The 26,901-nt window shown below is 42.5% G+C and overlaps 4 protein-coding genes across 7 annotated transcripts; 3 read left to right on the top strand and 1 right to left on the bottom strand.

Annotated features, from left to right (window-relative positions):
* Positions 1–1,622: 1,622 nt before the first annotated feature.
* On the bottom strand, positions 1,623–15,322 carry LOC100826360 (putative methyltransferase NSUN6). Of its 3 annotated transcripts, XM_010236316.3 has the most exons (12): positions 15,076–15,322; positions 13,437–13,761; positions 11,407–11,554; positions 11,072–11,209; positions 9,808–9,870; positions 9,074–9,195; positions 7,465–7,702; positions 6,877–7,070; positions 5,957–6,057; positions 4,775–4,856; positions 3,113–3,177; positions 1,623–2,158 (listed from the first exon to the last, which is right to left on the bottom strand). In XM_010236316.3, exons 1-12 carry the CDS (start codon positions 15,234–15,236, stop codon positions 2,044–2,046), a joined length of 1,752 nt encoding a protein of 583 aa, XP_010234618.1. In that variant the 5' UTR covers positions 15,237–15,322; the 3' UTR covers positions 1,623–2,043. The 3 variants fall into 3 exon arrangements, 1 of the variants encoding a protein (XP_010234618.1); XR_001407321.2 differs by lacking the exon at positions 1,623–2,158 and having other exon boundaries at positions 3,125–3,177; positions 5,852–6,057; XR_001407322.2 differs by lacking the exons at positions 1,623–2,158; positions 3,113–3,177 and having other exon boundaries at positions 6,872–7,070.
* Positions 15,323–16,015: 693 nt separating this feature from the next.
* LOC100826986 (multiprotein-bridging factor 1a) lies at positions 16,016–18,677 on the top strand. Its single transcript, XM_003573722.4, has 4 exons — positions 16,016–16,320; positions 16,731–16,814; positions 18,071–18,153; positions 18,282–18,677. The coding sequence occupies exons 1-4, from the start codon at positions 16,179–16,181 to the stop codon at positions 18,399–18,401; spliced, it is 429 nt and encodes a 142-aa protein (XP_003573770.1). The 5' UTR covers positions 16,016–16,178; the 3' UTR covers positions 18,402–18,677.
* A 4,274-nt stretch (positions 18,678–22,951) lies between these two features.
* On the top strand, positions 22,952–25,638 carry LOC100826050 (ADP-ribosylation factor). 2 transcript variants are annotated; one of them, XM_010236315.3, is made up of 7 exons: positions 22,952–23,084; positions 23,188–23,279; positions 23,736–23,826; positions 23,986–24,101; positions 24,532–24,591; positions 24,683–24,748; positions 25,027–25,638. In XM_010236315.3, exons 2-7 carry the CDS (start codon positions 23,223–23,225, stop codon positions 25,210–25,212), a joined length of 576 nt encoding a protein of 191 aa, XP_010234617.1. In that variant the 5' UTR covers positions 22,952–23,084; positions 23,188–23,222; the 3' UTR covers positions 25,213–25,638. The 2 variants fall into 2 exon arrangements, with proteins under 2 accessions (XP_010234617.1, XP_014757176.1); XM_014901690.2 differs by having other exon boundaries at positions 22,963–23,279.
* A 444-nt stretch (positions 25,639–26,082) lies between these two features.
* On the top strand, positions 26,083–26,877 carry LOC100824300. Its single transcript, XM_003571640.4, has one exon. The coding sequence runs from the start codon at positions 26,189–26,191 to the stop codon at positions 26,675–26,677; it is 489 nt and encodes a 162-aa protein (XP_003571688.1). The 5' UTR covers positions 26,083–26,188; the 3' UTR covers positions 26,678–26,877.
* Positions 26,878–26,901: the final 24 nt, after the last annotated feature.

The following is a 26,901-nucleotide window of genomic DNA, read 5'->3' as shown; positions in this document are numbered from 1 at the left end:
GCCCAGCAACTGAAACGGACCCGGGTGCAGGAAATCCAGATTGAGCCCAAAGTCGCGATCCACCCCAGCGCCTAGGAGCGACTGATAAAAATCATCTGCCACCTTCGACATCGCCTCGTGATCAAACAACCGAACCCCATCATGCATGAGCGAAGAGACAAAGTTCTTACAACGACGATGACTCGCATTGAGATGAAAGAAGCAGGTGTTGGCATCCCCTTCCTTGAGCCACATGAGTCGCGAGCGCTACCTAGCAATGGTTCTCTCCAATGAACAAAGACCGAGCAACTTCTTCTTTAAAAGAGAACACAGGTTGCGCCACCGACAAAGGTCTACTCTCCATCGCCACATCAAACCGCAAGATGACCTCCGTAGCCACCAAGATTTGAAGTTTGGCGTTACCGATGAAGCGATTGAAGGGGCGCGTAGAGATAAACAAAACTTTTCCTACGCGAACTCCCAAGATCTAGCCGAGGTAGAAGGCCACGAGGATTACCACTAGACGCGCAGTTGCGGATTATCGATGCAGCGCCTTGATGCAGTGCAGTCCCTCTGTCTGATCCAGCCGATCCAATCCCGGGATCGTCGAAGTGCTGAACGTACAGCACCTCTGCCGGTATCCACACGTGCGAGGAGGAGCTCCGGCGGCGGACTGCTAGGTCCGGTGCGACGGTTGGACTGAATGGGGCTAGGGTTCTCAACGCATGAGAGTAGCGAACCGTGCCCCTTAGGCATCCCACGCCTCTGCTTATATACCGAGTGGAAGTGGGCTCCAGCACTTGTGGCCCATCCACTCTGCGAGTCCAACTCGCATTATCAGCCCATTTCCGGTTCGGGTCCAACCCGACCAAATACTTGCTCCCGCTCTTAAGTGTGTGACCCTGCAGGCTCATGGCGACTTGGACACGATTAGAGTTCGACTCTCAATCGATCAATCGGTAGCGGCTCCTAGCAGAACGTGCCGACTCCCAAGTACCATCGAGTCATGACGACGTACCTTCCAATGTGACATACGTCTTAGTCCTTTTTGCCTCACGATATACCTTGTCGAACTATAGACGATTAATCGTCATCCCTTTAATAGTTCAACTCTTTTCTCGATCTGTGATATACGATTCATCCGACTAACTCTTAGTCGATCGACCCGGTTAACAGTTAACCGAGTCGCGCATGATCATGCTTCCCGAATCATATCACTCGAGAGGGCCCAGAGAATATCTCTCCAGTCGGAGGGGCAAATTCCCATCTTGGTTATCCACATCACACAGCTTGATTCTCAATCAATCCGAACTCTGCCTTTATACATGACCTGTTACGGAACAACGTTTGACAGAACCTAAGTTGGTGATCCACAACTCGGATTGTGCGATAACCTCATGTCTAAGGATTACATTGATTGAGACATGCAAATGACAACCTACTCGTTGCATCTCAATATGGGTCAGTCCGACTCGCTAAACTCTTTAGCCGAGTCCGTGTAAGCTGAAATGACATCACCATGCCCATGACAAGTGGAACCGAGTCATCAACCAACTTTCACATTAGTTTAGGTTATGTGTCCAGCACAATCTCAATGACCAAGAACAATTTAGTATGAACAACATGAATACATAGTTCCACAATCAAATCACATATTCAATGATACATATCAGATGTTCAAATAAGGACAACTTAATAATCTTTATAAATACATTGGAAATTACATCATACATGATTGCCTCTAGGGCATATTCCCAACAGCGATCACTCCAACTCTTAAGTTTCTTCGCCGTACGGCACAACCGAGATGCCACCCTTTGAAAAGGGTTAACAATGGGGTTCGTAAATTTTGGCATGCCTGACTCAAATATGTTTGCACCATAGTTATCTTGTGATTTCATTGGCAGGAATGAACACTTGTGACAGCAGAAAAAAAAAATCAGCGGTAAATCTTTGAGTGCAATGCAGGTAGTGGCGGCAATATCTGCAGGTGACTCAAAATTCCTGGAGAAATAATGCTTTAATCGTAGCCTCCCAAATAGAGTGCTCAAAAAAGCCCTATGCTCAGTCCTCCTTCTGCCCAACATTGAACTTCGCAATGAAGAAACCCATTGTATCCAGTGATGATGATGGATCAAACCTTTGGACAAGTGGTGCTTCATGCTCCATCAACCACTCCCTGTGAGAGCAATAGATTTTAGAGTTGTCAGCGCAACTTTTATTATTAAGACACGTTTGCGAAAGTCTCATGTGTAAAGGATACATGACTATATTGCATCTAGTAAGATAAAGTATATATTCATTCAGCCAAATGTGGGTTGCTAACTCCGAATGAATAAATCTTTATCTTTATCTTTTCTTTACACTTATAAAGATCCGAGTTGTTCCTAAAACAAAAAAACAAAAAAAAAACTGAGTTGGTGGTCTACAATTCACCCTCCCAGACTATTCCATAGCTTGTTAGATGATTGTCACTGGATTGCCATCCATTTCAATGTACTCCCTCCAATTCTAAATTGTTGTCGAAATATTACATGTATCTAGACACGTTTTACACATAGATACATCCGTATTTGAGCAAATTTGAGTCAAGAATTTAGGATCAGAGGGAATAGTACATTTATGTATCATGAACTTTTGATTGGTTTGATGTATACTTTTGGGATAATTATTTCTTAAATAAATATTTTTGAGAATTCTATTTATGGGACTGAGGAAGTACATGTAATATATATTTTTAATTCCGTACCAACGCACGTGCATTTAACTAGTTGCTAATAATAATTGACCATAAGATCTTTTAACAATGTAAAGTTCTTCTAGTACGACAGGGCAGCACACCTGCAGAAAAGCAAAAGAAGCCTTGTACAGTTTGATTGACCAACCAGCTTATTTGACCAATAAAAGGTTTATGCACAAGGACAGGTACCAAGCTAATGGAGATTGTTGATGCCTATATATATGAAACGCTTCATGTTATTGTTCTATTCTCATATGGAACACTGATAGTGTTGCCATACTACAGCATAAATTTTGCCAAATTACAAAATGTTCGGGCCACAGTATAATCTGGATAACACAGGTTCAGGAGCCATGCTCAAACAAAGATATAACAAGAATCTTAGTATCTTACTCAGCATGTTCCTTGTTGGGCAGCTTACACGAACCAATAATACCAGGTCCTCCAATATTTGGGTGCTGAAAAAATATTAAAAATAGAAATATTGTTGAAATGCAGTCATGAGTCACGGAAAAAAAAGCAAATTTAATTGTCTGTAACCATATACGGAGTATAAGACAAGCTCTCAGTTTTTCCTACTCCAGTTTGAATATCGATGCATATTTGAAACAAAACAGCAGAGGCCAACTAAAGACGTTCAAGACAATTTGGTTCTACATTGTCTAAAGTGACAAGTTAACAGTTTCAACTTTCGAATAAAGTTAGTCAACTTCAACATCCATAAGCAAAACTATGGTTTTTCTCATACACAGCATGCAAATTTCTGATTTTTGAAGTTAGGCCAGGAGCTCTAGATTAGCATTTAAGGGAGCAGGCATTCGGGTTCAAGCCCAGGCAGGCAGCAGCTCAATGGAATGCTTTAGCAAGCAAGCATTAGGCCCCACCTTTCCTGCATTGCAGTTTACAGTTTTGCACTTCCAAGTGCAAGAGCCATTATGTAATTTTAAACAAGTGATGAAATGCAACAACAGATAGATCAATGGAATATTTTTTCTTTTTACCACTGTAAATAAGCGCCTAGTTGGTTCTACCATGGAAAAATGTGCTCCTCGGTTTTACCACTCCAAGTTTCAACTTGTGTCTGCTTTTACTACTTCTGCCACCCAACCCCACGGAGTGGGAAAAAGACATCGATGCTTCAGCTATTCTATTTTGCTTTTTCTACTGGTGTTTAACTGCTGGTGTCTGGCTGTTAATAGAACAGAGATGATATCATTCAGAGTGGAACTGAAGGCGTCCCAACAATGTGGTGGCACACCGTGGCAGTACACCATTACTGAGGCGAAGGAGCACAATTGTTGGCTGCAGAGGCACAGATGTGGAGAAGCTTCGTATGGCTCAATGATGCTTGGGACTTGGGTGAAGCAACGGGTCAAGCAAAGCAGTGTTCTGGCAATGCCAGTGCAGGACCGAGGTGGGATCCATAGTTCCACCTGGCTGCCGCAACATGTTGATATGTTCTACGTTCAGGCAGCGGCATGTAGCAGCTCTGTGCGACGCAGTGGCACCTAGGTAGAGGGACAGATCCGTGCAGTAAGAGAACCACTTGAGAAGCGTCCTGCAGTTTAGCACAAGCACCTGGGAGTCAGTGTGGAGTGGTCACGGTGGTTGGCTCCCAACAGCGAGTGGAGGAGGATTTTTGGGTGGGAGGGGAGGAGTGGATAGGAAAGGGAAAAAGTGCCAGGCGACATTTGAGAACAGAGAAGAAAACAAAGATATAAAAAATTGAATCATTTTAAATGCGAAGCAATGAGAATGAGGTGAGCCCTTTGCATGAATGTATTTTTAACAAAAACGAACATAAACTCACATTTGGCCAAAGGTGCCTGAGCGAACAAGAGGTGGCAAAAGTAGCAAAAACAGAAGAGAGTTGAAACCTGGAATGGCATAAACTAAATGACACTTCTCTCCTAGAGCAGAATAAAGTGTGCACACGTTGCTTTACAAAAAGGAAACAAAAACATATGCACATTTCAGTGGCAAAAACAAAAGTCTTCCCGTAGATTAATCCACTCCCTTGCAAAGATGCTGCAACATGCAAATCATGGAACTTACCTGTGATCCTAGTGACAGGAATTTGTATGTATCCAATGCATATCTGACCAAAGCCTCGTTTTCTCCTGGATTTATGGTACACCTGGAAAGCAGAACAATAAATAAGGTACCAGCAGTGATCAACTATATTCGTTGAGATACTCCCGGTGGCTAGGAGACTAGGAGTATTACTTATTTGTTTTCCCATTAATTGTAGGCCATGTACCATAAACGGCATGTACATAATAGAATAACTATGCAAGTTATGCGATTTATGGAGCAAGTATGATTAAATATCAAGGTCTTTCACCAAATATCACGCAAAGTAATATATGTAGATGAAACAAAGTTGTCCATTACACTCCTGGATACTAACAAAATGTGCATGAATGACTAGAACCATGGTCCTTATGTTTCCTTCGGTATTACTACAGAAACTACAATAAATTTGTGGTAGACCAACACGGGCACTATACATACAATCCAGGATCTGTGCTTTATGCTCAACCTATATATATGAAAAATAAATAAGTCCATTTTACCCCCCTGAACTTATCGGAAAGTTCAAAAAACACCCTAAACTCTGAACCCGGGTATTTTACCCCCCCTGAACTTTAGAAACCGGACACCTGAGCCCCCTCTGCCTGTATCTGTTTTCGCTGGTTTTAGGTGGTTTTGATCCCTTTGACTGCCACGGTGGCAGCCTGACTCCTCTCTCCTCTCTTATTCTCTCGTCTTCTCCAGATCCCCCGCTGCGGGCGCTGCCACAGGCCAGGTTCCTCGATTTGGGAATATGAGAGGAGAGAGAGTAGAGGCCAGGCGTGGGAGAGGGTCAAATGGCTAACTTGACAGCGTGGTATGCCACCATGGCAGTCAATGGGGTCAAAACCACCTAAAACCAGCAAAACTGCCAAGATACAGGCAGAGTGGGGTTGGGTGTCCGGTTTCTAAAGTTCCAGGGGGGTTAAGTACCCGGTTTCAGGGTTCATGGTGTTTTTTGAACTTTCCGATAAGTTCAGGGGGGTAAAATGGACTTATTTCTATGAAAAAAAGGAGCCACTATCTCAGTATAGGTAATATAGAAGGTGCTCAATATACCTTATCTGTGTGAATTGAAATACTCAGGTAACAGCAAACATAAGTGTTTAGCACAAGTTTGCAACCATCTACCACAGTAACAATACCAAATGTTGACAGACTCACGTGGAATAAACAATTACCCCACCAGGGCGAACAAGCTGAACAGCTTGATCAAACATTCTCTTTTGATACGTTGCATTCTTTCTCAGTGATTCCAGTGTTTCCTGTAAGAAGATAATGCACGAAACATCAAAAAGGAAAAATATCAAGTCATAGTAATAAAATCAGCCATCTAGATGGCACTAGAGTAATCCAGGTGAGCTAGAGCAGAAATACACTAGTCACCATATACTAATAAAGAAGACATTGATGATCAGAATCGACAGTTCAAGAAGTAATTTTCAGTGAAGATATTAAAACCTGTAATTTCACTTTCATCACCAATTCAGGTACACAAAATGGATATATCAAAGTCTCAGTATCACATATAACATAATGTGCTCTGAATATGGTGTCCAGATCTATGCCTTGCCTGTTCTCGAATACACAATACATAAACCATTGTCCATCAATGAAAAAATGTCTCATACTTTTTTTTAAATCTCCCTCCCCTCTTTCACTTGCTCTTTTCCCCACGTCAAGGCAAAAATGTAGCTTTATCATCGTTCACTTCCACAATATCTTCCCACGCCTACAGTCTTAGATTCAATTTGCAAGCTGTAAAATCATGCCCACCACCTTCTATTACTCTGTTCCCAAGTTTATATATATAACAAAGGTATGGAGACTAACTTGGTGGCATGGTGTGATCACTGATCAGATGTCATTATCTCATCGAATAGGAAAGATCTGAGTTTATTTTCTTATATAAAAGATGGATCACTTACCCGCAAAAAAAAAGATGGATCACTAGTTATGAATTATGATTTTTTTTAAGCTCTTTTGAATTTTGATCATAAACAATAGTAACATACAATGATAAAAAGAACGCAAGTTGCAATTTGATGAGAAACCATATACTCAAATTATGTATAGTACCTTACCTCACCAGCAAAAAGCCGAGGTCTCAAGCCAAGTGCAGAACATGGAGCATCAAGGAGGACACGATCAAAGCTGCTTGGGAAAAATCCCTTCGAGTCTTCAACTCTACCTCCAGAGCAATTACTTCTTCCTGTTCCATTCCTCATTCGCCTTAAATTTTTCCTAAGGTCTGCCTTGCTAACATACCTATTGGTATCTGGTTTTCAGACATGTAAAGATAAATTAATGAATTTCTAAATTGAGGTAAAAAATTCAACATGTACTTGTGGGGTGCACAGATAGATATATTTATTAGGATAAAAACATTTTGTCAATATTGAGCTAGTGTCTAAGATGTCCAAACAAATGTAATTGCTGTTAAATAAGGATTTAGTGTACCAACTTAGGTTATTGTGTAAAGAAATCAGATATAGCTCTCATTCCAAACTGGCAGGACTTAAAGGAGCTCTAAACCATGTGATTCAGATGTCTGAAAATCCATGTGATCACATGAAATGAACAAAACGGACCCTGGGAAACATTATGCATAGAATTATGGAGCTGACATGCTGCATAAAGTTGAAGCAAGTATGACCTGGCATGCTCCTTACCTATCTGCACAGCTGGTTTAGTTGAGTTGTCTTCACCTGCATTCGTAACCCCAGAAAAAACTGTAGTATGGCAAGGCTCATTGTCTTCCACCATTGTCGCAATTGCTCCATTGAAGTTATCTGCCACGCCAAGATTCCTTGCCTCATTAGTCTTCCGCACAGATTTGAGAGCATCAAGTTTATACGCTTTTATACAACTTAGGCCCATCTCATCAGCCAACTTCAAAATACCCATCACCTGGAATCTACTTTTATGTTACAAAAGTACAATGATAGTATGATTCTCGAGATGAAGAGCGAGCACACGATAAATATTAAATTCATAGATAAGGGAATAATTTCATGGGCATCATCATAGATTGTGTTGCTCAGATGCTGACATCTTTTAAAGTTCTCTAACTCATCAATGTGTGCACATGAACTTAGAAGAACGTTATATGCATAAAAACTGTGTAGTGATACTGATACCCCATACTGGTGATGTTTATATTGGACATGCCAAGGCTCATTTGTGGAGTTGCAAATGGTTAGGCTGCAAAGGAGTTGCTGTCCTATTTTCTCAGATTATCATGATTGATCATAATACTAAATTCCTGTTTAGAACCGCATAGTGGACTTCTTTTACCATCTTGTCCGCAGCAATACGTGGGAAATTCATCAAGTATTCATTGCTCCTCTCCTCACACTTCATGTTGTGAACTCATTGCGGGGCACGCATATCAGAGGTACCGCAAGGAAGTCCAAAGCAGCAGTTACTCTTCAGTTCCAGTTAGCATCAGCTCCAAGCCCCAAGGTGGAGAAGAAGCAGACTCAGACTCAGCGAAGGACTTGGAGGGTTGAATCTGAGTATATGGACCCTGATCACTGGGTCCGAGTAAGAAGTGGAGTCAGGTCTAACAGAATGATAGCATGGGGACATTTATCCTTTGACGAAAGCGAATAAAAAGTACCCATGTTGGATACGAGTCGATCAGTTAGGAAAGAAGAGTTAAAGTTGTCCTGAAATCAGGGTCAGACTACAATATCCTAGCCAGGATCACCCAGCCTAGTACAATGCGTCAGCTGCTTGTGGCTGCGTTAAGTATTGAGGCGGATTATCACAATCCAGCTTTTCAACTAGCTTTTGCCTATTTTGACGTTTGGCTAACCATCTTTTCCCTACTTTTGTGGAAATTTTTCCACAGCAGGTTATAAAATAAGTTCAGCAACCGCGAACTAAGCCTGCATCTCTTTCTTGAACAATAGAAACTGCCTTCCCGGTTTCAAAACAAGAAAACAGCTTCCCCAAATCAACCATAGCACAGAGACTTGTTGCCCCAGTCACGTGAGGGCGTGTGCATCTAATTGTGTTACCCAATTCGATCAAAACCTGAGACTCAACATCTCATTTTATTTTTACTCTCAAGTTCCACTAAAACCAGCCCTTACCACCTCAATTATATTTTCTCTTTGCATTTTGTCATGGAAAAAGAATATTTCATGAAGCTATATAGCAACCACAAACCATGGTCCACATAAAACACGCAGGAGAGAAATATGACCATGTCAGTTCGATGGCAACATTAACTCAATGAGACATCATAGGCTGAGTGTGAAATAATGGAATTACCTTGTTATGAGATCTATCAAGGGCAACGATTTCTCCCTTGTCCCTCATAAGGATAGCAATCGCTGTTGTTTTCCCCCCTGGAGCAGCACACATGTCCAGTATCTGCTCTCCTGGCTGGGGATCTATTAATTAAATCAAAAAAATAATACAATCAGACTGGAAAATACTGTGGATCTACAAGCAGAAACATTCAAACCAGGATAGCTAAGTCCTAAAAACAAAAAAACATTCAACATGTTTTTCTGCATAAGGAAGAAAAGTGGCTGTATAATTACAGCAGCAAAATTCTAAGGATGCAAGCAAGGACATCATATGTGGAAAGGCATGGCTAGGAGAAAAGGTTATTCAGATGTCCCAATTTTGAACATTTCAACTGCTCTGTTTCGCAAGATTGTATCTGCTGATTCAGATTGTTTTAAGTTAAATAAAATATGTAAATCCAAGGTGGCCCTAGTTTTCTACCTGTACTTGAACGTGGTTAGCCGTCAAACTGCCATGTACATTCTTTATTTACTATTTGTGTTTAATCTAACTGGTTGGAAAACAAAGCAGTTGCTTGAATTCAGATACTACATATTATATACATAAACACATTAAAGACCATAATAACGTATAAAATGACTTGAACTTGTAGAAAGCAAGTAATTGTTATAATCCCTCAGCCAAAATTATAATTCTGGTTAAGAGATGGAACAACAAAGAAATTTTCCAGAAAAAAAAATTACAAATCATACCAAGGACACGAGCAGCCACAATACTTGGCAGATTTTGAAGAAATATATCCCCTTCAAGCACGTCTAAATGATAAAAGCAAAGAGCAGTTAGGGGTCATGAATTTGAAAAGGTATACAACTATAATCAGTAATAAAGCCAAGGTCAATGGAATATCATAGAAGGCGCATTTACAGAGACATTGCTAAGGTTTACTTAGCTTTGCTACGCATAAAAGACAAAGGATAACAATAAAACTTTAAAACTAGGGACACATGAAATTAGATAATTAAGGCATTTGGCTCCATCCAAATACATCACTTTACTGAGCTTTGTACACATATTGCCAAGAATGAGCATGTCCAAACTCAGGATAAGTACATGGAACCATTTGGTTGCTAGGAGACAATATGGAAGCTAAGTATGGATGGCTGCACTTTGTTATTGATGATGATTAAACAAGTGACATGACACGACACATTCGCTATGCTGGACAAGAAATAACCAATGATAGGCTACAAGCTCCCAACTTCAGAAGATACACTGACTCAAATAAATGAATATAGGAGTTGGTTTGGTGGTGACAAATTTTGACCTAATTCAGAGTGCGGCAGACCACACAATGGCTTCCATTGTTTTGTTCATAGTAGTTGTCAGCTGTCATACTCCTGTATGACTGATTCTAGTGTATGTTCTTCCTATAAAAGTTAACCATGAATGTTGCCCTAAAAAAGCCACATCTGATGGTTAAAACAAATGCCACACCTTTTGCAGTAAGTCATGTAAGCTTATGCGCATTGGATTTGCTATGGTTGTTGGGCTGAGGCTGATGCCGTGCCCAGGAGGTGCTCTCAGGCCAAAGAGTTGCCGGCCGGCGGGTGCCGTGCCTTCAGCTGTTGAGGAAGGTAACGGAGGTAGAGGAGGCAACAGGAGATTAAGGTTTAGAAATTATTTATTGATTGCTTGCTAAAATCAGCCACAGTTGCCTCTTCAAATAGAGGAATAGACTATGATTCAGACTCTTAGGTAGCACTCAAAAACCTATTCAAATACAAACTGACTCTTTCCATTAAGAATCAATCCTAACTAGAACACAACTCACCGCAGCCTAACCTGCCACAGGCTACTTAACACCATTACACAGTGCAAAATTTTGCTCAATCTGACAGCTGCTTATATTGTATGTTAAAAAGGTGAAACATAGAATGGATGTCAACAAAAAATTGAAGGTTCCTTGCTTCTTTGCAGCAAAATATTCGAGAAATGTAGCAAATAGGGAAAATATACCATTGAAAGATGGGAGTTTGTATACCCTCTCAGTCATCTCTACTGCAACTCCATGAAGAACACGAAATATTCCAGTCCTTGACATTGCAGCTATCCCTTGACCAATGTACAGACCCTTTCTCTCTTCATAATGTGCATCTGAAACGTTGAGTAGATTTTATAATTTTATGACTTTGTGTTTTGATCAGGGAAAACAAAATTGTAGTTCAAACTACAACAACAGCGCTCAATTATCTACTCCAAGGTGCAACAGATAATAAATATAGAAAAAAAAAGATCTATTTATTCAATAAACTCTCAAAACCGAATTCCAAATTTCCACTAAAAAAGCATGCCTGACTGCAACCCCTGTAGAACGGTTCCTCGAGTTATACCAACAGCCCAACCACTGTCCTTAACAGGTTGTTCAATAGCAACTGACACTGCAACCTTATCGCCCTTTTCAACATGTGAACTGCAAGCCAAAACACCAGGGACATACACCTGAAGATAAAACAAATGAACAGGCAAGATCAAAACATACAGAAAAAGAAGTGCAGACTTTCCGAAAACATTGAACTTGCAGTAAGAGCCCCTAGTAACTGATGTATTCTAAACTCCCAAATTCTAAAGGGGGAAAAATTAGCTTAGTTCGAGACACTGAAAATGAAAGTACACCCTCCTGTCTAGCACCAAGGACCCCAGAGAACCCATTCACTAATTTATTCATGCTGGTCAAGGAAAGATCATAGAAGCATATTACTTCGAACATGTGAAAGATAATCCAGTAGGATACAAGAGCTATTCCCTGTCCATCATGCATATGCTTGTGACACTAAAAAGTAAAAACCAAGGTTTGACTTGCTGAGAAGTTGATAAACATGCACAAAATACAAGTGGCAGGTAAATTTAGGGACTGGGGATTGACAGCTTCAATCTTAGGCATGACATGAGGTGGAAGGGTTTGAGAGTAACGTGTTTGGGACTGCTCGACTCCACAACTCCACTAGTGAAGCAGGCGAAGTTGTTCCAAACATTCTCAGCTTTACTTTTTGGAGTGTAGTGGAGTTGAGGCTGCCTCTAGTTCATTTTGGTGGAGCAGGGAAAAGGAGGCTCCACCGACTCCACTTCAATCCCGCACCCCCCTAGTTCCTATTTGTCCCTAGAATTTGTGAGAAATTAGCCACCATTGGCATGGAAGCATACCCCGTGAACACCCACCTCAGCCCATCCTCCATATTTGTCCACTGCTGTCCTCTCCTGTCTTCCCACGGTGCTGCGCTAGATGGTGCCATCATCTCTCCCCTGCCACCTCGATCCTTCCTACCTAGCACACTCGCCCATATTCATCAAGCCACCGCTGACATCTCCCATGAAGCTTGCCAGCCTCGTCTTCCGTGAAGATGTGATCTCCACCTACTATGCCATCGACCAGGATCTGGCTTCCTACAGCTTCTACCCTCGACCGCGACCTCAGTTGTCGACTGACTGTGCCTCCACTGCGGCGGAGCGATTTGGACGGTCGAGGTCGCAGTTGACCGCCCATCACTTGTATTAACCGTGTTTTGCCGTGATCTGTTTTTAAACATATATTTTTTGACCAATTCATGAACAAGGTGTAAGCAAACGTTCCAGGGCACCTTGTTCCAACCATGCACGAACAGACACAACTTGGCCATGAACCGGTCCAATTTCTGTGTTCATGTGTACTGCCGCTTGATGGATTTTGATGTCTGTATGTTCCTTTATCCAAGTTATTTTTGGTTTGGTTTCAGATCTATTTTTGTATGGATGTATGATTGCAGTTTTTCCTGAACTGATTGTTATGCAATTAAGAATCTTTCAAAACTTGAAAAATAAAACGTTTTGTAAGCTATTTTCACATCTTCAGCACAGATACAGTACAATGAATCATCTGTGTTCAGATCTGATTTATCATGCAGGCATTCTTTTACACTTTTGTTTGTGATCTATTGAATGGATAAATTATCTGTTAACTTATTGTATATATCAGATTATGGACTAGACCATCCTTGTATCTTCTTTTACTGGTGTTGCTAATTGATCAGCAGAGCAGTGGTGGCACCAAATGCATTTAGTGTAATATTTGGGAACAAGGCATTATGGACTTTGCAACAATCTGCTGAAAAAATTAATCCAGAACCGAGCAGAAAGCCAAACAGTTTTTCATTGCTCCAGAGCCGGCAAGTGGAGTGGGGTTGAGGTGGACTGGAGCTCTCCCAAACACACCATAAATATCAAAGGAATAACTAACAGCGTCTTTCAAAAAATGGTGGTGGCAAACTCACAGATCAAGGGTTCAAGACCAATAGCAAAGAAAGCTAGCTCTCATTCTCCTATCCTCCTGCACACACACAGAGCATACCTGGGCTCCTCGAAGGACTGACTCCGCGCATTTTCGACTTACAATTATCTCCTTGATAGATTGACCCGGTTGGCCATTGTAATGCAGAACGTGTGGTCCTGAACCTCGAACAAATAAAACGTTTTCGAGGCCAGAATATGGGCACTTATGAACCAGGTAACTCCCTTCATGTGCTTGCTCTCCACCATTCCGCTCACTGATCCCCAGACCATTAATTCCACCACATAGTTCCTTTTGATTTACCAAAGTCAGTAGTTTTTGCCTAACAGCATCAGTGGAAGACTTCAGAGTATTAACACGGATACAGGAGTAACAAGAAGGAGTCCTGATCAAGAAAGTTACAGTTAGTCATATTAAACATTAATACCCACAAGTTATTAAAATTGGCACGAGAACTACAGAATTAGTTCCTTTACATACTAGCACCATTGATCTCTACTTCAACATGAAGACATGAACCACTCTAGTTTTATACGACTAAACATAGTAAAAATATATTTTGTCTTTTTCTTTTGAAGTGTGGAAAATATATGTTGTCTAATGTGCAAGAAGCAATATACACATGCTCAAATCCTACATTCAGTCAGTTCATAGGTCAGTCAAGTAAGCATGTTAACTAGTGATGTATATTGCAGTTATAAGCCTAAAAAACAACATAGAGTGAGGAAAAAACTTGCACACCAAAAATCAGTTGTGGGGTTTGAGTGAAAAATTATTGCAATTATATGTCCAAAAACACACAGATTTAACTCTTGACCTCAGATCATCTTGTTTCCATCTCTTTCAGGAAAACCATTTGTCCTCACTTTGAATGAATTAGGGAGTTCGAAATCACTCTGAATGAATTATGGAATTCAGAATCACTCATGGGATCAGAAAAAGAAAACTCGAGAAGCAACACCCTTTACACCCTTACTGGTCAGTTCCAGATGGAATATCTATAAAACTGACAAATTAATAACACACTACTTCTCAAAAAACCACTTCTTGAGTTATATTTTTCCAAGCTAAATGATCTTGTTATTCATCCTTAAACCCAATTGACCTGAAAGATCCTGAACTTTCACTTATACACAAATAAATTACCCAATCGACCTGAAAGATCCTGAACTTTCAATTATACACAAATAATTTATCTAAAAAAACTACTATGAACTAAAACCTTTTTCTTTTGAATATCAGAACAATTATGCAGTATATATATACCGAGTATAAAGTCAAAATAAGAATCTGAGAATCTTGAAAATCAACTCTAGTTGTGTTTTAAGCCACTATATTGAAAATCGGTCTTCACATTATCATATATGCGTGCTTCTGTTTGTGCCCAGCAATTTCAGCCTCACATATAATCAGTCTCACTAAAGATTCAAAGAGGCATTGTTCTGCCAGCTCGGGCTAATATTTTCCTATTTAATCAGAACAGCTACTTGGATAGAATGTTAAAGTACACGAAACTAACAAAAGCATAAGAACCACTGCGCAAGCCAAGAGCGCTCCGCTCGCAGCAAAATCTTGGAGCTTATCCCAGCAAAGCAAGTACCTCAGCCAAACCGAAAGCCAAGAACTAGCGCGGACTCAGAATTAGCAGGAATTAACCAGATGAGGAAAGGCGAAGCAGTCTGTGATGGGCAACACTCACGCGAGGGCTTCCGAGATGCGGGCGAAGTGGTCGCGGCCGTACGCGGAGACAAGGTACTCCTCGACTTCCGGCTGCCACCGCAGGCTCGGGCTGAACGTGTACCGGTCCATAGCAGTGGCAGCAGGTGGCGGCGGCGCCGCCGGGGAGGCGGAGGAATCCATCAAAACGCGAGGGTTGGTACTTGCTTCGGAGAGGGAACCGTTCAGACTCAGGAAGGAGGCTGTGTGTGCCTGTGGAAAACCGCAGGTACGGGGGTCCGGTGGGTGAAACCATTTGGAGTGGCCTTTGTTCAATCAAAATTTGAAAAATTTAATTCTAACTAGTATTTTTTTCCGTTTCATAAAGATTATCACGATTTTAAAAATAAATAAATAAAAAGATGAAATCAAAATCTCTCATCACTTAAACGTATTTTATTAAAACCCTTTGAGATGTGACTCGTGATTAGAGATCTAGCTAATTATAGATTTCATCTTTCATCCAATTCATTTATATGAGATCTATTCTGGATTAGAAGTTTTAGATTCTCACTAAATAGAAGTTTTCGTTTTACCTCTAACCCTGAGTCCTAACCGTACAAAAGAGTGGCTTCATAAAATGCGTGTGAACATTTAGAGATTTCAGAATTTGAAGCTTTTTCCTTTCAAAAAAGAAAAAAATGAATTGGAAGCTTCATTCTTTTTCTGAGAGAGACAGAGAGAAATTGGAATATACTATTTCATATGACGGATGACAGCAGGCCCAGCTGGTTTTTCGGGCAAGCGGAGATCGTTACGGGCCGGCGATTTACACTTCCGTAATGGGCCATGTGAAAGAAAAGAATCTGGAGTCTGGACTCTCTTCCCCAAACCTTTACACTGACACCTCGGTCCCACGAGAATAAAAGAGGTCCCACTTGTCATTTCTCGACAAGTTCTGTTCGCCTACAAAATATCACCCGTACCCAGCAATTGCTAGTTTGCGACTCCAGAATCTTCTGTTCATCTCTCTCATCCATATCTTCTTCTGCTTCCTTGGTCTTCTTCCGCATCCACCATACCTTGTTCGAAGTCGAGAGGCCGCGTGAGAAGAGCTGCCTTGTGAGACCCGAGAGTCAGTGAGAGATGGCCGGGATTGGACCGATCAGGCAGGACTGGGAGCCGGTCGTGGTGCGGAAGAAGGCGCCGACGGCCGCCGCCAAGAAGGACGAGAAGGCCGTCAACGCCGCCCGCCGCTCCGGCGCCGAGATCGACACCACAAAAAAGTGTAGGTGCTCCGGCTCGTGGTTACCCCCCTCCTCCCCTCACCCCCTCCCCCTTTTTTTTGCGATCCGTTCGGATTCGGCCGATTCTTCTCCTGGGGCTGTTCGATTGATTGGATGCGGATAGTTTCTTTTTTTTTCCTTCGCTATTTCCAAGGATTGTCTTGCTGTTTTTCCTGGTTTTGGCCCGTTTCTGTACCTAGGGTTAGCGACAGATTTGATCGATGTTACTGATTCCTGTATTTCAGTTCTTTTACCTGATTTATTTCTTACGGATTTAGTTTGTTTATTCGATTTGTTCACTGACTTTTGCGCCTTGGCTAACCGCGTTTTCTACACGGCGGTTTTAATAGTTTCCACGTTCTTTCTGTCGTTTTTCCGTTGATCCATGTCTAACATGCTGTTTCTTTTGCAGACAACGCGGGGACGAACAAGGCGGCGTCCAGCGGCACATCCCTCAACACCAAGCGGCTCGACGAGGACACAGAAAACCTAGCCCGTGAGGAACCATCTATGTGTTTATTCATCCATTGTGAATGTTGGGCTTCCATATATATCAAACTGTTAGCTGTCCTTTCCTGAATGGCCTGGCAATCGTTACTTTGCTATTCAGTAGTCAGTACGTTTATATAATTGCTTGCTTATCACTCTTAATAAAATTAATGTTGAAGATTGCTTATTTATGTTGAAGCACGTGTGTTTACATTATCACCTTTTATTTGGTTGTAGTTGTAGATTTTCCATCATGGGTGTAGCTGATAGAAATAGGGTGCTTTTTTGCACATATTCTTGTTCTAGCTTTTGGAAATATTGTCCTAGTGTAGGCAAGTTTTCCATGATTATTTGCACAATTTGGATTTTTTAGTGAGTTTATAAAACTTGACATGTAGCATCATTGAGTGAACATTAAGCACCAGAGTAATATAGTCTTTTCGTATGGGTGTTGATCTGAGCCGTATATATACACCTTTTCTTTAAGAGTGGGCTTCTGAAATGGTGTATAGTTCAACAATCAATCTATGTGTCCTTTGTTTGTTTATATAGGGTTATTTCATGATAATCTTCATTTTTGTAGAGATTCCAGTTGGTGGTGGTTGTCCGACCACTATCTTTTCTTTCTATATTCTTACATGTTTAATCATTTGCAAAGCTTTCAAAGACATGGCATGAAACATGATAATATTAGGTAGACATGTTAGCTTGAGATTGTCAGGAAGATAAATAACAGGTAAGAAATGTCAAGAAGATTAACTTGAGATTGTCTTACATATCAACTAAATCAGCTTAATATTGTGGGTTGTGAGAATTGAAACTATTTCTTGTTTCCGTTGAAAATTTGTGTACTGCTTTAGCCAAACAGACGTACTGCTCTAAGAATGGTGCTTGAGTTGTGACTTACTTTTTGGTTTTTAATGATGTTGAAGTGGTGATGTATCAGCATGATCTCTTTATACATTGATATGTGTAGCCCTCAACCTCTTCAAAGGTGTGACATGGTGGTGTGGATTTTTCAACATCCACAGAATATGACTTCCATAATATGGGAAATTTATTTGTTTGTCCTTTAGCGAGAGTATGTTTGTGTGCATGGGGATTCATGGGATGTATTGGATTTTGTTCATTGTTCCCAGTTTCACCCAAAGTTGCTTCATTCAGTTTTCTGTCAACATTTTTATTACAAGTATTATCATGCTTTATTTTCTTGTTTATTAGTACTGTGCCATGCCAATTCCTTGTGCTTTCCCCTGATGCTAGATGAGCGTGTCTCGAGTGACTTGAAGAAAAACCTCATGCAAGCAAGACTGGATAAGAAGCTGACCCAAGCACAGCTTGCTCAGGTACCTCACAGAAACATTAGATTCCAGAACTTGCAGGATTGTGCTCTTCGTACGGAAGAAAGCTTTGTTTGGCCTTCTACATGAACATACATCATTACTTTTATCTAAAATACGTTGTGCTATAACAGATGATCAATGAGAAGCCACAGGTGATCCAGGAGTATGAATCAGGCAAGGCAATTCCAAACAATCAGATCATAGGGAAGCTTGAGAGGGCTCTTGGAGCTAAGCTGCGTAACAAGAAATAATGTTCCTGGAGTATGCCCTGGGGCATAGGTGAAGAAGCCATGCCGGTCTGTTTGCTTATTACCTATGCTAGGTTCTAAAGTTCATGCAGGTTGTTCCTGTTTCATGCATGAGTGAATACTGAATAATTGTGTTTGTCACAGAACTTGGCTTTGTATGTCCCTAGTGTGCAAGAGTTGGGTTGAACCTGCAAACTGACATGATAGCTTGTGTGGTTTATGCGTGATGTTCATTACTGGTATATCTAGCACCTTGAAACCGGTATGATCTGTTTACTTGCTCCTGGGAGGCTGTAGGCAGAAAAGCGTGGATAGGGTATTTCACTGAGAGCGGCCGGTGTGATTGAACTGGACGACTCGTCTATCAAATAGCTTGATAATGGCCAGAATTTGTGTTAATTCTTGTTACATCACCTATTTGATGAGTTTCTCGCTTCAACATTGCTAGGAGAGTTTAATGTCAGTCATAGTTGCCAAAAAAATGTCAGTCATGTATTTGACGAGTTCATTACAACTAGATACATGTAATGTTTCACATTGTTGTCGTAGACTTGGATAGTTCGCAATTAAGTGAAAACTACAAATAATAAAAGGCATTTCGACTCGTAGTCCGTAGAAGCTTGTTGCCAGAACCACTCAACTGCATTACATCTGTTGGGTTGGGTTTCCCCAAAGATCAATCACATGAAGACGCACACGCACACGACGATCACAAGATTATATGGCCAAGGGCGCGAATCATGCCTTCTATTTTTCTCTTTTATTTCTTTCTCCCAACTCACGTTACAAGCTTGATCCTGGTGCATGTATATATATGCACACCAAAACAAACTTCTAACACTACTCGGACTCCAATCGTAACCTACTAGTATTGCTACTAATTAGCCACGTACTACTAACATATCTAGACTCGGACACGACGTGCTCATCACCACACATACATGTCCTAAACAAACTCAACTCTTGATTAATCTAACAATCTCCCCTTAATCAAGACTTGTTGTCTTCCTTGTGCTTCCCCTGATCTTGACTCATCCGCAGCTTCACGACTCGTCGACTACACTCAATGTATGATCCAGACTCCCAGTCACGCTAGCTCCCGTGTGGACTACACCGCCCATACCTAGTGCAATACGTGCTAGCTAAACCCATAACTCCACGTAGAGACATGTCCTCATTGAAGAGACTCACCTTCACTGATACACCACCCCACTATACGCTTGAGCTTCCGTCTTCTCGTCGAGGCACACAGATGACACCCGTCACCTTGTCTACACGCACGTCTTCGCCCTCAGTGATACACCTCACCGGACAGCCCTTCGACCGTGAGTACTTCCGCTGCAACAGAGTCCCGCACAGACGAGCACTTGGACACAACCACGACTCACAGACGTTGACATGGACGTACATACGCAGCTTGACCCGATGTCGAGTACTCTCCGACGATCAGGATGATCTCCCGTTACTAGGAGATCGGTCCACTGTGACGATAGTCCTATCTGATCTGCTGAACGTCGCTCCACTGCACAGCCACCGATTGCCCGATCCAATCCGCTGAACACCTCTTCGCGTACTGCCACCGTTTGCCCGCTCTTATCCGCGGACACCGCTCCGCCGCTGATTGCCCACTTTGATCCGCGGACACAGCTTCACCACTATTGCCCGCCCCGAGGCGCTAGCACATCGCCTCCCCGGGGCAAGCACGTCTTCAATCTTTGACCTCGTTCTGATACCAAATGTTGGGTTTGCCCAAAGATCAATCACATGAAGACGCACACGCACACGATGATCACAAGATTATTTGGCCAAAGGCGCGTATCGTGCCCTCTATTTTTCTCTTTTATTTCTTTCTCCCAACTCACGTTACAAGCTTGATCCCGGTGCACGTATATATATGCACTCCAAAACCAACTTCTAACACTACTAGGACTCCAATCATAACCTACTAGTATTGCTACTAATTAGCCACGTACTACTAACCTATCTAGACTCGAACACCACGTGCTCATCACCACACATACATGTCCTAAACAAACTCAACTCTTGATTAATCTAACACCATCCAATATCAAGTGTCTCAACTTTGTCTACATACGTATGTATATAGACGTGTTTAGTATGTAGGTACGTGCATATCTTCACAAAGTTTTTTTTTGTGGGGAATATCTTGACAAAGTTACGACAGTTAATACTGAACAAAGAAAGTAGTTTGTTTGTGATATGAGCAATGCATAAATTTTGGCTATTTATTTATCATCGCAACCGTTGCTAGCCGAGACGAGGGTCACCGTGCATTATATTGGAAACCGCTAAAAAAGATGGAGAAGATGGGCATGAAGAAAACTATGCAGAGAAGCTTGTTTTATGGGCGACCACTGCTGCAACGGGTGCTTGGGTCGGCCGAGGTGGGCTCTCCTTCGCGGCGGATCTAATGTTGGATGTTTTTTCTCCGGCCCGGTGTCGGTGGTGTTGGTTTGATACTGAGGGAAACCTTTGGTCGGCTAGTTTGGCCATGACGGCGGTGACGGTTGTGGATATCTTTCCCTTTTCCTGAGGCATTGTTGAGGTTTTTCCACACCACCACAGTTCTAAATTCACGGGTGAAAACCCCAAGTCCTCGGACTGGTCGATGGTGGTGTGGAGGTGTTGTTCTCTCCCTTGGGAGGCGTCATTGGGGGAATTCTGGATCTGCCGGTGAGGGTCTTGGTTGGAGGGTTGGTTGTTGGGCTCGTGCTGGGCGGTGGTTCTGGCTTGCGTCATCAATGTCTGCCCTGGCAAGTTACAATTCTTCCATCCTTGTCCTCAAGATGGGTCGGTGGAACATGGTGGCGGTTGATTCTGAAGCGTGACCAGACAACACCGGTTGTGCCCATTGTGACCTCTGAATTTCAATGTTAGACGGGGGTATGCAGTCAGAGCCTATACCGCCTTGACAATGGTCACCCCCTTCATTAGGCTTGTAGGCATAGATCGGTGGCTTTGAGATTTCTGATTGATGTATTCACTTTGGCAGGCTTGCTTATAAATCAATTAAATTTTGTTGTGTGCATCGTTCCGAAGCAAAGGTCGGAGGTTTCAACCTCCTTTTCGAAAAACAACGCATGTTTTACGGGTTTTGCACACATTGAAACTAAAGTCTAGTCTAGCCGGTCCGAGGTGCTGGTTAGAAAAAATGCATAACCTTCATCCAATCCAAGATCCAAATTAGCGCGTCGTCATAGTGACAGACACGGGGCTTGGGTGGGTTTATGGTTTTGCTATTTTTAAGACGACTAAGAAATAACTGTTCCTATGTCGACACTAACAGCCATCTAATCCAATTATTGAGATTCGTGCAAGATTCATGTGAATAAAAGGATGGGAAATTTTTAATCAAATGGCTACGATTGTTGACTGATACATAACTATTTCTAAGTCGACTAAGAAATATACGCTTCCTTACTTTTAATATTCGTATTATCTGTAAGTAGTGATCTTGCCCAGAACGAGATCGACGGACCAGCTTAATTTGGCCAAATTCAAATCTCCACCCTTTTAAATTGAGATGGTTCCATCTTAGTTGTTCACCAATTTAATTCTAAGGAGAGACAATTAGAATCATACTACCACAATTCTTTTTTGACATACTACATGATACGGCCCAAGTAATGTTCAAGGAAGATAATGTCGCAAACCATGTTCTTACCGATGTCACATTGCCAGAAAAGCCAAAAGAGGATACCACAATTGTCTACATTGGAGAGATACCACTTCAGATTTCGTGCTCCAAGGTTCCACCTCATTCCACACCATTCCGGAAGGGTCCAGCATCTGTACAGGGCAATAATAACTAGTACTTGAAGTCAGCTTGCAGGCGCAACAAACAGAGCATGATTTGAAGTCCTAAGTCAAAAGATATGAGAGTTCCAATGCAAAGTGTTCAGGAATTGATTGTTGCGCGAGGCTCGACAAGTTTCCTCCTTTCGAAGGCGGAGCCACACGTTTTTTAATTTTATTTTGGGTTGCTTTCACACCTAACTAGGAGTAATGTTCCTAATATAAGTATTCCCACCCTTCTACTTTAGAGGGTTCAGATTTCACAATTGTAGACACCCATGTGTGATTGTGTATGTGCTGAGAGTACTCGTGTTCGTTGAGCGTTAGCTTTCGTGTGTGGATTGAAAGGTATGTTCTTTGATCTAGTTAGGATCCTAGTGATTTTCCCTTATGATTCTTCGTAGGTTCACAAGTAATATACTTTGGGTTGCGTCTTTTGTAAATCGAACTAGTTATCCATAATCGAATATTGAGTGTTGTTTCAGCTGTTTTTAAGCTCTTCTTGCCGTTTCTTTGTCTTTGGTATCGTATCGCCCCAGCGCGTCCGCATCACTACAATTCTGATTCTAATTATGTGCGCACCAATCCATCGATTATTCGCTCGATTCGGGATGCGTGGTGTTAAAAGCGAATCTTTGTTTTTTTTTAAGAACAACATAACGAATCCGCCTAACCTGACCTAACCAAACAGAATCGGCCCACATGTGTGCTGGGCCCTACGTAAAAGTAGACGGCCCAGATTACTCCTTTCGGTGTCCCCAGGCCAGTCAAGCTCAGCATCTCTTCCTCCTCCTTCGGTCCTCCCCTTCGACTCCGGTTCCGGCCCTGACCCCAACTCCGACTCCGGCCAAAGGAAGGGGAGAAAGGCAGGTAGGAGCAAGGGCAGGGCGGATTAATCCTCCCCCAAACCCTACCCACGCCGCAGAAAGCTTTTCTTCCGGGCTATTCTCATCCTCGTCGGCGCGTTGGCCAGCCTGCCAGATTTTCCTGATCCAGGGCGGGCGGGAGATGGGTCAGGCCTTCCGCAAGCTTTTCGATGCCTTCTTCGGCAACAAGGAGATGCGGGTACGCCCTCTTTCAATCTTAATTTTCTATCCTGATTGATTGTTAGGCTGGCTGGGTGGACGGATCGATCGACTTGAGAGCATATCGTTGTACGGGCATGTTATAAGATGTACAGTATCTGATTTGATTTAGTTTCATATGATTTTATCTGACTTGATGTTATAACTCCGAATAAGTTTGAACGCATTTTACATTCTAAACCATGTGATTATGATTTTATGGATGGGTATTACTGCAGTACATACTTGCTCACTTACTCTCTCTCTCTCTCTTATGCAATCTGTTATGCTAGTTGATCTCTCTCTCTCTCTTATGCAATCTGTTATGCTAGTTCCGCTTTCATCCTAAATTGCCATCGCGCTGTATATATATTATTAGAGACTCACAGACATGATGATCCAATTGAACTCATCGTGCTTCTCAGTACTTATGAAACGGCATGTTGCCTTCTGCTAGGTGGTGATGCTTGGGTTGGATGCAGCCGGTAAAACCACCATACTCTACAAGCTGCACATTGGCGAAGTTCTCTCCACCGTCCCAACTATCGGTACTATAGCATGCCTGCCTGCATCTCTGGAACTATTAACTAATGTTTGGGTTCATCCACCGTATTCTATAAACACAATGGTCATTATTACTACCACACTAATCGATCAATCAATCCGTTCATCTTCTTATTGATGTGACGCTCTGTTTTGCATTTCAGGTTTCAATGTTGAGAAGGTTCAGTACAAGAATGTAGTGTTCACCGTGTGGGATGTTGGAGGCCAGGAGAAATTGAGGCCCTTGTGGAGGCACTACTTCAACAACACCGATGCTCTGGTCATTTACTCGCACGCCATTTATTCTTACATGTAGTTTCGATTAGTTGTTTTGTTCCTTTCTTTGCTTTGCGTTTGCTGGTTTGCATCCCATCTGATTTATGAACAAGTTCAGTAGCAGTCACCAAGAAAGATGGTCGATTAGCTTATCATTAGATACTTAATATTGAACCCGTTTCACGCTGCATACTTCTGTGCTCTTAGGTGCCCAGCCACCAAAAACAGATAGAGTAGAATTTGTTCTGCCAGACAGGATAAGTGTCGGTACATGTTAGTGCAAATCTCCCTCCTCAGCCCTGGACCTTCATCTTCAATTCTTCATGGATCGTGCTAGAGCTTGCCCTTGTTTTATTACTTGGGCACAGTGATTTGTGTTGTTAAACTACTATCTTGAAATGTAAGCTTTCTCCATTCCTTTACTTAACTTGCAGATCTATGTGGTCGATTCCCTGGACAGGGAGAGAATTGGAAGAGCCAGAGCGGAATTTCAGGTTTATGTCATTTATTATTAGGAACCTGTTTCTGCAGTTATATTTGTTGCGACATGTGCTCTAACTTACTGTAATCTAATCTGTCTTACAGGCGATAATCAATGACCCATTTATGCTCAACAGTGTATTATTGGTGTTTGCTAACAAGCAAGATATGGTACGTTTGTCATGGTTTATTTTGTCTGGTGTGCTTATTCAAGACTCTGTGGTTTGTGTAGAATACTTTATTACCGTACTCGTGGCTTAGGGTCTAGGATCTGCTTCTTGCGTGTATGTCCAAAGAGTTTGCAGATGGTAGGGCCTTATATATATGGGTGTGCTTTAGCCTTTATGGTGGGCTAGTGTTAGCTTTTGTCTGTATTTTCAATTTCACTTATGGAAGAAGATAATTTACGTTGTTGAACTTTTTTCCTGTGCTGTTGTTTGTGGATGCAGAGAGGAGCAATGACTCCGATGGAAGTATGTGAGGGTCTTGGTCTGTATGACCTTAACAACCGCATCTGGCACATCCAAGGCACCTGTGCACTCAAAGGCGACGGGCTGTATGAAGGCTTGGACTGGCTAGCGACAACTCTGGACGAAATGCGAGCTTCAGGACGGTTAGCATCGTCGTCATCGTGAAAAGTAGCAATGGGGGAAGGCAGGGGCGGAACTATGTGTTAGCCCTTCAATATTGCAATCTATTGAATGTAATACTACAAACTAAGTATGATAAGAGCCTAAGCAAGAAGTTGTCCGCCCCTCGATCTATGAAACCTTTTGTTCGTGATGGCCCTCTCTGTAATTCTGCTCAAGCTCCGCCACTGTGAGGGGAGGGATCATCTTGTGTTTCGTGGTACCTCATTTTGCCTCTCTTTTTTCTGTTGTACTGTGTTGATGCGATTGACAAATGATTTGTTTCCGAAGAGGAGGAGGTGCTCTTAGGCTAACTGAAAGCGCATCTGTTTGTTTCTAGGAGTGTGTGTGGTGCGGGGATGTAAATACTGATGATGTTTGATGTTTCTACTGATGGCATGACACAAAACACACAATATTTCTTTGTGGTTATTTTGTTGGCAATGAGTTGCTGGGATGATTTGTTTGATCTTCATTGTGATTTTTGTCTTTCCTTTGCTAAAGTAGTTAGTACTAGCACTTATTCCGTTCAAAAATATAGGACGCAGAAAATTTTCCGACGGTACCTTAAGATATCAGCATCTACGATTTCAAATCAAGATAATTATATCCATTGTGAATTTCATAATATCTTGATTTGACACTGAATATGCTGATGTTTTTTTCCTATAGACTTGATCAAACTTCGTGTACGGAGTAAAAGTTATATGCCATCAATTTTGGACCGGAAAAAGTATTGTCTTGTTAACGTAACACCCCCAGCCCCAAGCAGGAAGGACTGTTTGTTGTTACTTGAGCTGTCGTGTTAACATAACACCCCCAGCCCCAGGCGTTGATTACTGGAGATCCCACCGTTGGTAATATAAGCAAGTAAAGATAGGCAGCCGCGCCCAGAGCTGAAACAAAAGGAGGGGATAAGGTAAAGACAGGCAAAACGAGAGAGAGCAGAGCAGAGCCGAGAGCCGCCAGAGAGTGAAAAGAGATGGCAAGCACAGCCGGAGCCGGAGCCGGAGCCAGATGCCACCTTCTCTCCCCCATCCCCATGGCTGCTGGAGCTGCTGCTGGTGCTAGCAGCAGGAGAAGGAGATGCGTGTTGTCAGCAGCATCAGGAGGAGGAGGAGGCGGGCGCATGGTGGGCCGGCGGCCCATCGAGGACGTGTACAAGGTCCGCGTGGAGCGCGGCGCGACGGCGCAGGCGCGCGTAGAGGCGCTGCGGGTCATGGAGACGTGGTCCGCGTGGCGCACCGGCGGCCGCTGCCACATGCCCTGGGACTGGCAGGTGGACCAGCTCGTCTACGTCGTCTCCGGCGAGGTCCGCGTGCTGCCCACGGGGGCCACCACGGGGGAGGAGTACATGCACTTCGTCGCCGGCGACCTCGTCAGGTACCCCAAGTGGCTCGAGGCCGACCTCCACTTCGACGGGCCCTACGAGGAGCGCTACCGGTTCCTCGCATACGGCGACGACAACTGAAGAACAACAAGAAGAAGAGCTCATCAGTTTTTGCCCTTTTGCCTGTACCAATCAATCAGCTCCCTTGTTCTTAGTAGTCGCTTCTGTAGCTTTCATTCGAGTTATATAGACAGTTATTCATTTTTTCATCATTGATGATGCGGTTTGGTTGCGGTGATGATGCAACAAACAACCTCTTACAGCTTCAATTGCATTTGACAGACACTTTTGCTGCACGAACAAAC

This window comes from Brachypodium distachyon, chromosome 3, assembly GCF_000005505.3.
Source record: "Brachypodium distachyon strain Bd21 chromosome 3, Brachypodium_distachyon_v3.0, whole genome shotgun sequence".
In the NCBI taxonomy this organism is placed as follows: Eukaryota; Viridiplantae; Streptophyta; class Magnoliopsida; order Poales; family Poaceae; genus Brachypodium; species Brachypodium distachyon.
The sequence above is the reverse complement of the archived record's forward strand: the minus strand, read 5'-3'. Positions and strand labels throughout refer to the sequence as shown.